General features: G+C 30.1%; 1 protein-coding gene across 1 annotated transcript; it reads right to left on the reverse strand.

Annotated features, from left to right (window-relative positions):
* Positions 1-1,202: 1,202 nt before the first annotated feature.
* Positions 1,203-10,519, reverse strand: LOC124532013. The gene is made up of 4 exons (XM_047106630.1): positions 10,415-10,519; positions 6,395-6,530; positions 4,184-4,311; positions 1,203-1,734 (listed from the first exon to the last, which is right to left on the reverse strand). The coding sequence occupies exons 1-4, from the start codon at positions 10,423-10,425 to the stop codon at positions 1,560-1,562; spliced, it is 450 nt and encodes a 149-aa protein (XP_046962586.1). The 5' UTR covers positions 10,426-10,519; the 3' UTR covers positions 1,203-1,559.
* Between the last annotated feature and the right edge of the window lie 383 nt (positions 10,520-10,902).

Below are 10,902 nucleotides of genomic sequence, written 5' to 3' on the forward strand. Positions count from 1 at the left end.
ATAATTACATAAACATAACCACATTACGGAAGGTGACTCAAATATCCAAATAACCTATAAATAAAAGATTCGACTGAGTATCGCTAACGTGCTCCTCAGAATTGTTCCGTTCCCTTCCGTTCCGTTACTTTGTCATAGATCCTGTGCTCAGAACCTTACCAAATTTTCACCAAATTACTCTTGAAGTATATATTTTATAATAAAAAAAGAATTATCAAAATTGGTTAACGTGATTTTCAGTTATTCACTTATTTGTCGCGCATATACATAATGCAAATTTAAGACTTATGTCGTTTTCATACGAATACCATAGTCGGAAAAAAAATTAAAAAAAATGGGACCCCACGGGAGGCACTACCTTTCAAACAAAAAAAAAATTATCAAAATCGGTCCACCCAGTAAAAAGTTATGAGGTAACAAAAATAAAAAAAAAAAAAAAATACAGACGAATTGAGAACTGAGACCTATAAATTGTGCAAATGATTTATTAAAAAATACCTTTGGTTCGAAGAAAGTTGAATTAAGCTACATTCAAAAGGAATATAAATAGAGCCATTTTATTTTCTAATGCCTTTTCATGAAAGTAGACCTAATTAATTAGATTTCAATCGTCAATCTAGCCCACGTGTCTCACAATATTGCAGACAGCAGGCTCTCACAATATGTTAATATCAGACTTCAGAGGTTACTAGTACGACTATCAATGATAATTGACAAGTGAAGCTGTTTAAATGCTTAAAATATTATTTTTACTAATCAATATAGAGTCGTTTGTCCAAATGTGTAACTGAAAGAAATCTAAATCTATCCATATATAAATTGTTACCTCATAGGTAGGTATATATTATTATTAAGCGTGTCCAGTACAATTTCAAGTTATTATTAATAATAGAAGTTATATGATTTAAAATATTCTAAAATAAAAATATGACATTAACACTGTGGGGAACGATATTTTTATTCAATTAACAAAAACAAATTGTACATTAATTGCTTTACCAATAAGTACTGTTTATGTTATTTGTTTATCCATAAAGCATATTTACAACAGGGCCACAGAAAAGTGTAAGATATTCAAAACTTAGTAAATTTTATAATATTTGTTAATCATTGTTTACTAAGTTAAAATACGAATAACAACTTACTAGTTGATTTCAAATCTTGAGAATGAGATTATCGCTTCCAAATTATTTCAAAAAAGATTAATTTTTATTTTTTATTACTGCAATATTTAACTTTAACAAATAAACCGCTAAGTTTCTTTCACCGAGTCTTCAGATCTTCTCAGGTACGAGGTAATTGTTTCCAAGTCGAGTGGTTGGGTTTGGTTAGTTTTTTGACAATCAATAAGCAAGTTTTAATTAAAACTTTTAACTTATGATTTTGAATACTATCTTCCTCTTTTGAATGACAAATCAACGATTGTATAGAGATATACTAAGATTAAATTTGATGAATCGTAGTACAGTTGAAATTGAAATAATTTGTTCATAGTTATATCAGTTAAATATTTTTTTAATATGCTGTTTGAAATATGTAGAAATTGTATAACTTGGGCGTCAACTCCTTGTTCTAAGTATATAATTAACTAAATCAATTAATAAAGGAGCATCGAAAGGACATATTGGATATTTTTTTTTACAATGCTCCGGATAATCGCGTATTGATTTTCCTTGGGAGTATGCAGATTCGAATTCTGTCAGAGCTATTTTGTCCTCTTCCTTTACTTCTAAGCTGTAACAAAAAAAAATAGAAAGGAATTAAAGATAGTTTTGATCATTTTTTGGTAGTGGTTATATAGGTAGAGTCGAGATGGCCCAATGGTTAGAACGCGTGCATCTTAACCAATGATTGCGGGTTCAAACTCAGGCAAGCACCGCTGATTCATGTGCTTAATTTGTCTTTATAATTCATCTCGTGCACAGCGGTGAAGGAAAACATCGTGAGGAAACGTGCATGTGACAAATTTCATAGAAATTCTGCCACAAGTGTGTTCCACCTACCCGTGGAACAACAATTGGAACAGCGTGGTGGAATATGTTCCAAACCTTCTCCTTAAAGTGAGAGGAGGCCTTTAGCCCAATAGTGGAAATTTACAGGCTATTGTTGTAGTTGTTGTTGTTGGTTACTTTTCTCTCAAATCTATTAAAAAAAACCGCATCAAAATTCGTTGGGTTATTTTAAAGATCTAATACATAGGGACGGACAGCGGTAAACGATTTTGTTTCATATTATGTAACGATGATGTTTCTTATATTATTTTCCTGATATTTAGCAGATACTTTAAACGTGTTATTGAATATTGGATATAATTTTTTTATTCACATTCACAATCAGAATAAAAAACTATCCATTTTCCACAAAAGGTATTATGTATGTTGGACGTTACAGCATACCCTTAAAGATAAAAATACTTGGTAAACGCCAAACCATGACAACAGCTCAATTTCTGAGAACGGACCCGCCATCAGCCTGTCAAAGAATATGAAATAACAACGAACATTGTATGAAAATTCTTAATATAACAGTATTGAATATCGCAATGAAGAGTTGTTTAATTTCATTAATATTCACTTTTGAAATGACGGTTCTTTTTGAGAGCGATACAATTTTTATTTTATTTAAAACTCGTTGCAAACATTAATGGATACTAATATTACAATCTTATACTATTTATAGTCGTAATAATCTACATAATCCTGCTTCAAATGTATGATGACCACTATTAATGATGCTACTAGTTTCTAGAACTCCTTAGTGAATACCACAGCTACAGTTATAAACCTGACTGTCTTGTTTCCAAGTAAGATTGTTATGCAAACGTGAAAGTTCTTAATGCAAACAAGCGACGCCTATCGTGCATAAGGGTCGAACGCATTTAGTAAACCTGTTTGAAGGCGATATATAAAAACTATTAAAGATAACATTTATGGCTCAGTTACCTCACAACTTGCGACATCACCAACAAACGCATACTCATAATATTATTATCTACGCACGTACATTACAGTACATAATTTGTAGGTCAATATAGCCTGGAGGAGAAGTTTCTAAGCTAAACATGTGGCATAATTTCATCCGACAAATGCGTTTCATTCAATATTTATATTATACGCTAAGCACAAAATGTATTATGAATACAAAATTTGCTATATGTATCGCTATTGGAAATAATGAAAATTAAGTAACTACTACAAATTACTCTTAATTTTTTTGTTTTTAATTTTTATCCTTTTATATATTTGCCGTGTTATAAATAAATATTTCTTTTTTCATAATAAGTATAAATATACCTTCGAATATATACTCATAACAAAGTCAATGTAGGTACATACATATTATATCTAGGTGCATATATAAACGTACTTATTTGGCGACGCATTGCAACTTGAGACGTGAATCATGCTACTCGTTCGAATGATTTGACGACACACTTTTTAACAGTTGATGTAGTTCGACTTCCGAGCGTTAGAAGTAAACACATTTATAACAGCAGACGTCGACTCACATATGTCTATTTTTATATAATATGTAAACTGTGCAAACATTTAAATTTTACATATACTTCTTTCTTTTTGGATTCCACCAATGAATAACAGGAGTTCAAAATTTTCAAATTTTATAATATTACAAAGAAATCTGTTACTAGTTTTAATGCATTCGACTTCCAAAGAAATTTTTAAATAGAACTTTTATTTAAACGTACGGACGTGTTTATTTCCGGTTTCGTTCATTATTTTGCAATACTCAAATAATCAATGGGATAGAATGATTGGTCAACTAGTCAAAGACTTTTGACTCACCGAAATTTGATTTTAGGACTTAAATACTAATCTACACCTTTCTAAGCTAACCAACATGACCATCGTACCTAAATGTATCTACCTATATATATAACATCTTTGGCAATGTTTCCTGAGACTCGGGCTTAGCGAAAAATTTTACTCGAATTATCGATAATTATTCTCTGTTATTATGAATTAAATAACTCAATCAAACAGTCTATATTTGTAAATAAAGTATCCTTTTAAAGTAATTTATCCTGACTGCCATCGCACAGCCAAATAGACTAAGTCCAGTATTTTTGGTACTTTCAACGTTAAGAATGATAGGGTGGGGTAACTTTCCAGGAATTCGAGGAGGGCAGTTTGTAATCAAGATATTTTTGTATTACAGTACTTACGACAACATGTATATTAAACCTCTTCGTAAGACGCTGTCTGGCGAACGAGCTCCAAGATCACAATAGAGGTACCGGGCACATTGTAGTGGATCGTACTTTAATATTCTCTTCCATCTCACTGTTGGAGTCTGAAAGTAAGCGTAAATTGTTTAACATTTTTTGCAAATATTACTAACATAAACATTTTGATATGAATTGATCAAACTCATAAAATAATGGTGTTTAGTGTAAATATTATTAACAATATCTTGAGACTTATCTTTATATTATTTGATGAATATCATTTGTTATTCATCAAATAATATTAACATAATATATATGGCTATTCAAATACACATAATATAATGAGTTGAAAAACGAAAGTAATAACGTATTGAATTTTAAAAATAAGATTCGTTCTATTTTTGTATAAATGCATTTTATGGCCTTCATTAATTTTAATTGTAATAGAAAACAGTATTCTTTACCGTATCGAAGGCTTGGATAACACAGTATGTTAAACAAAATCAACAAAGAATAAAGAAATTTTAGTTAATATAATTATAGAAAAAGTGCTGGAAATTAACGAGGAATTCAAGTTGATGACGTCGAGGTGCGCGTGTGTGTATGTGTGTGTGTGATTGATATGCGTTTCGTTGTTGCTATAAACACCAAATATTTATCGAATTATTTATAGCTTTATATTTTCAAACATCGAGAAGATTAATTATTAAATCTATAATACTGTTCGTATGAAATGGTACTAGCTATTGCTCGTGGCTTTGCCCGAGTGGAAGTGGTAATAAATAATTTGACAGGCTAATTTAAATATTACGTTAATTTCAGAGCTCTCTATAAACTATAATCGCAGTTCAGATTTCGTGGGCTCTTGAAAGAATTGATCAAAATCCTTCCTTAGTGGATGCCTACGTCATAACATCTACCTAGCTAACAATTGTTGTTTTCGACCTACTAATGTTTTTATTACTAAGGTCGAAAGAGGTTGTTGTAATTTAACCATTTTAATTGGCGTTTGACATCTAGCACCTAAACGGCAGATTGTCTATAAAATGATCGGTTACGTTGTGCCTAAATTTTTATATTCCATTGAATTGACGACCTCCATGGTCGAGTGGTGTGTACACCAGTTTTCATGGGTATGCCTCTCTGAGGTCCCGGGTTCGATTCCCGGCCGAGTCGATGTAGATTACCATTAGTTTTCTATGTTGTCTTGAGTCTGGGTGTATGTGGTACCGTCGTTACTTCTGATTTCCATAACACAAGTGCTTCAGCTACTTACATTGGGATCAGAGTAATGTATGTGATGTTGTCTCATATTTATTTTCTCATATACATATTTTTTTTTCAAAAAATAGATGAGTAAAAAAAAATTTAATAATTTTCCTATATGAGGCAAATTTCAACCCAATATAAAACAGCCTTGTACTTGGCACTAGAAATCTTTATTCTTAAAGAGAAAGGATAGAAAACGAATTACGAATTAGTAAATTCAGGAGAATCATCCGATATAGACAGATTTCTCAATATGTTTCCTTCAACTGCGAAATATGTGATGAAACTTAATCAACTAAGTAGTACTTGTCCATTATGTGTTATTCAAAGAACTCTATCACAAACAATCCTTATTATAGGGTTATTCTGAAATAATATCGACACTCCAGACCATTTATCAGAAACTATACTAGTTACAACATTTGAAAAAGAATTGCATTAAAATATTTTCACCGAAAGTCAGTTATCAATCTTTCACAGATTCATCGATCCCTAAAAAACCCGAACTTGGATATACAATGGCGAGCATACAGGCGAAAAGGCTTTTGGCTATTAACTTATAGTGTATGTTACTTGATAGACTTACAGCTCGTTTTTATGGGTAAAACAATATTCGCCTTAAACTGAAAGTGATGTCTTTTGTTTATTTATTTGTAGTTTTTTTTTTAAATAGATTCTATCAAAAAGAGACTAAACTTTTGTACAGTATTGTTTGTTTAAATGATTGATTAATACTTAAAACACAAAACCTTTGAAAAGTCTTCTGAAAACTGCATAATGGTATAAAAATACATAATAATACCTTAATGTTATCAATTACTAAATCCTACTCTCTTAGATTAGAATATCTTTGATATATCAGACGACTATGACTATAATTATAGTTATAAATGTGCATTGTATTGAAATGAACAGTGATAATTAAAAATAAACACTTACGTAATTATTTGTGGAATTAACGTCTCGTTTAAAAAGTAGGCGCAGCAGTTTCGGTGCAGTGATGGCTTGGTAATCCTGAGCGAGGATGTGTAAACAATATAGTACTCCTACCAGAAGACTCAAGAGGACGAGCAATCTGGAACAAACGAAAACTTTGTCAATTCGTAAAACATTGAATTAAATTATTTTGTTATACTTACGCCACCTCTCAGACCTGTAAATCATCCAGGAACTCGCTAAAATACAAAACATTAAAAGGCCACTCAACTATTGGTTCTGGTCTTGACAATAATAGTTTATATATTAAAGTAAATTAACAGCCTATACATTTCCCACTCCTGGGATAAGGCCTCCTCTACCATTAAAGAGACAGTTTGGAACATATCAAACTACGCTGTTCCAATGCGGGTTGGTGGAAAGCACAAGTGGCAGGATTTCGATGAAATTAGACACATGCAGGTTTCCTCGCGATATTTTCCTTCACCGCCGAGCACGAGATGAAATATAAACTCAAATTAAGCACGTTTGTATAGTGGTGCTTACCTGGGTTTGAACCCGCAATCATCGGTTAAGATGCACGCGTTCTAACCACTGAGCCATCTCAGCTTTTGTTTGTATAGTATCATACGTACACTTGCTAGTTCAGCAAGACATAGTGTCAATATAGAATAAATTCTTACTAAAATATTATAGTATATGAAATATGCACATACATCAACGGCAGTATGTAAACTTGTGCGTCTATGCTGATGTCTATGGGTTAATTCTACTAACAAAATTGTCACTTTATCAAAATCGAATCGAAAAGTAATCGTTGCGGCTTGAGTGTCTTCGTATTTTCTAACACAATGAGCTAGTAACTATTGTTCGTCGTTGGGTAGCAATAAAATCGGAAATGTAATAATAAAGTAGAATTACCCCTTAGTTGCGATTCAGCTGAGGTTTATTTTTGTGAGGAATAGTCAAAGTTGGATTAGAATAGAGTCGGGAACGTATCCTAGCCAGTATAAACTAGATAAATAAGTCTCGAATGCCTGAGCGTCAAGATATAAAAGGATTCATTTCTTTGATAATGTATATTTACTTATTTAGTTTAAGTAATAAACTGATTTCGGAGAGTTATATTTAAATGGGTATATAATATCTTTAAAAAAAGTTTTTTCTAGTAAAATATTATATTTAATTTTAACTAAAACGAAATTTGAATATAATTCCAAATTTCAGAATTGTACGTAGTAGGTACGTAATGTAAGTGAAAAAACATTTTTTTTAACACAAATTGTATTCCTCTAATAAAAATGAAATGAGATGTTAGTATCAAAATCAAAATAAACTTTATTCAAGTGGACTTTTACAAGCACTTTTGAATCGTCATTTAACAATTAAGTGAAGCTACCACCGGTTCGGACAGTAGATTCTATCGAGAAGAAACGACAAGAAACTCAGTAGTAACTCTTTCTCATCATTTAAAAAATACAATCATATTACTTAATTACAATTTTATGTGTATGTAATGTATCCTGCCTGGAAGTCAACGGGTATTAATTCCATGCTTTTTTCATCATCATCTACAAAATCTTTTTTACCTATGTATTACAAAAGATTTGAATTTACGAAACGGCAAAGTTAAAAATATCTGCGGAATTTTATTACATTATAACGATTATCATATTACTATGAATAAGTTCCCAATACGCATTTAATAGGCAACGATAATTATTTTGATTTTTATTTATGTATAAATTACTTGGTTCAAACATAATTGACAGGTGTCTCAAAATATGAAAATAATATTAAACTAAGACAACATATTTTTAGGATACAGCAATTTTTAAAACTAATTAAAAAATAACAATCTTCTTGAGTATCTGTTGCAAAATAAGGCACCACGTCATTGACAACTAGCTTACCTAAATAATTGATTAACAAATTTTATGCTCTTCTTTATATCGAAAATATGAATTTTTCTAAAATCCTAAATAAATCCAGATTGAGTACATTCTACGCGCTTGAAATAGCTACGTACCAAAATTTTATATGATTTCATTTTAAACTAACTTCGTCAATCAACGCTATAAACAAAAACTAGTTACGTTACCATGGCAACTTATTTCAAAAGTTGGTGCAACTAATCAAGATTCTTAAATAGTAAATACATTGCATGGTTAATTTACAAGAAAAATCTAGCACGTATTTTTAAAAAAGAATACAACTGTTATTTCTGATTCATCTGGAACCAGTGATGACTTTGCTTTTAATTCAATAGATGACGATTTATGCTTTTATGGGACTTGGCATAAAGAATATATAGACATTTTGATTTAGAGAAATACGCGAAATAGTCTGTTTTAGTGAACCTTGGTTATAGATCGAATTAAGTCTAGGAGACTCTTTAAGTACTCACTTAAAATTCCCCCTCATGCGAGCTTTACTGACTTGCCACTTCTGAGATCACATATTCATTTAAATATTTAGAACGATGCTCAAATTAACCTATTTTTATATTAAAGCATAATAAAGTAAAAAAAATAAACATTTTAATATTCACATAAAAGATTCTGACAAAATCAATTTGGTTGAAAATAAAACAATTGGTTTATTTTAGTTTATACAATATGTTTTAATTATACCAGTTGTTATTATGAAATGCTTCATTTCTTTGTTTTATAATATATTGTTATTGTTTTCATAATAAAAGTATTTAATAATAAAAGACCGCCTACCAACCAATATAACGTCAGGTGTTCGAGATAAAAAAACATATCCTTCCTTAGAGTTCAAGCTTTATGTTAATTTTAATAAATTCGTTTCAGTGACAGACAGACACACAAAGATGTAAAAAGTAACTCTTTTTATATCTTTAATATAAGTATAGATTAAGGAAGTTATTAATATCTTATTATATTATATATACTAAATATATATATATGAAATAAAATATAGTAAAATATAAAATAAAGTCGCTACCAGTCCTATTTGTAGACTAAGTTTTATTCTACGCAACATTACATGCATTTTTTATCAATGTACAAAATAATTTAAGAGAAAGTCTATAAATGAATATATGATATATATATCATAAATAATATATATATATAATAGAAACGCAAATTTCAACTTTTGCTAGACGAAAAAAAAACGGAAAATATATGTTGTTAGTTTGTTCTTCAATTAAAGAGTTGCACGTAAGCCTTTTTACCAGAGTGAAGCCGCTTCGGTATTTAGTTTAATACACGATTTGAAACTTACAAGTTTCAAATATGTATATTTTATATCATATATTTATTTATCATATATATTTTAAGTCCTAAAGCTTTAACGATTATAAATAATCCAACGGTTTACGTTGTAAATGTTTAAAAACAAAATTATGTATATATAAATCACGCAAAGGCTTTAATAAATGTAATTGTTACAAAAAACATCAAGCAGGAATGTCCTAACACAATCTGGTCTGTTATGATAACTTGTTTATGCCGACTGGAAATAAACAAAATGTTTGTATTCGTAATACAATTATCGAAAGTACGCTTTTTGCCCTTTGCTAAAATATATCCAGCTTATTCCAATGGAATAGGAAAAAAGATACACAAAACTTACATTTACGTATTTCATGCGATTTGCCAATAGCTCTGCTATATTGTGCACTACATAGATATTATGATTAATATATTTATAATAATATATTTATTTATAACACAACACTCTTGCACTTACACACTCGTTTCTAATTTAATTTTACTTCCATAATTCCGATAGCAATTTCGTCGACGTACAAAACGGCAATTTTCGCAAATCCATAGTAAATATCATAGATTAATCAAGCTCCCGGCCAATTATAACGCGTCAATTTTGCTGTCAAATGTCGTTAATTTGGCTTTTATCCTGAACATAAAATGAACTATTGAAAATATACACTTTTGGAGACGTTTAACTTTCATTTGAACGACATGAATAATATTTGAATATCAATACAAAAAAATAATTGTTAGAGATGAAAAAAATATTAATTTAACTTACTTTACTCCCATTTCTCGTATTTCGATAAACTTTGAACTGTATAATCACAACGCAAATTGAATTCCAGAGTGAGGTTTTTCTGCGTTTCCGTCTAACTAAACGTTTGGTATAATCCTTTAGAAATTGGATGGTCACGTTGAATTTGATAGTGGGGGCGTGGATGAGATGTTTTAAAATAGTCGTGTAACAACTCTTATGGGGAGAGGAAAGTGGTTACGGTAAACCAAACTAACAAGTTGTCATTTAAATGTATTTGATATTGTTACGTTTATTTCTGGTTTGTTAGAAATGTTGAAACGATATTGTACTAACAATTATAATTAAAAACAATATGATCAAAGCACTTCCCGCAAATGTCAACTATTGAAATCAATAGCTATTGAAAGAATTTATAATTTACGAAAACCAATAAATGCATTTATTTAACATGTATAAAACATATGGTTTTGTTATTAAAACGTATATCTATACATATAATTAAATTGGAG

Source organism: Vanessa cardui, chromosome 8 (assembly GCF_905220365.1).
Source record: "Vanessa cardui chromosome 8, ilVanCard2.1, whole genome shotgun sequence".
Classification (NCBI taxonomy): domain Eukaryota; kingdom Metazoa; phylum Arthropoda; class Insecta; order Lepidoptera; family Nymphalidae; genus Vanessa; species Vanessa cardui.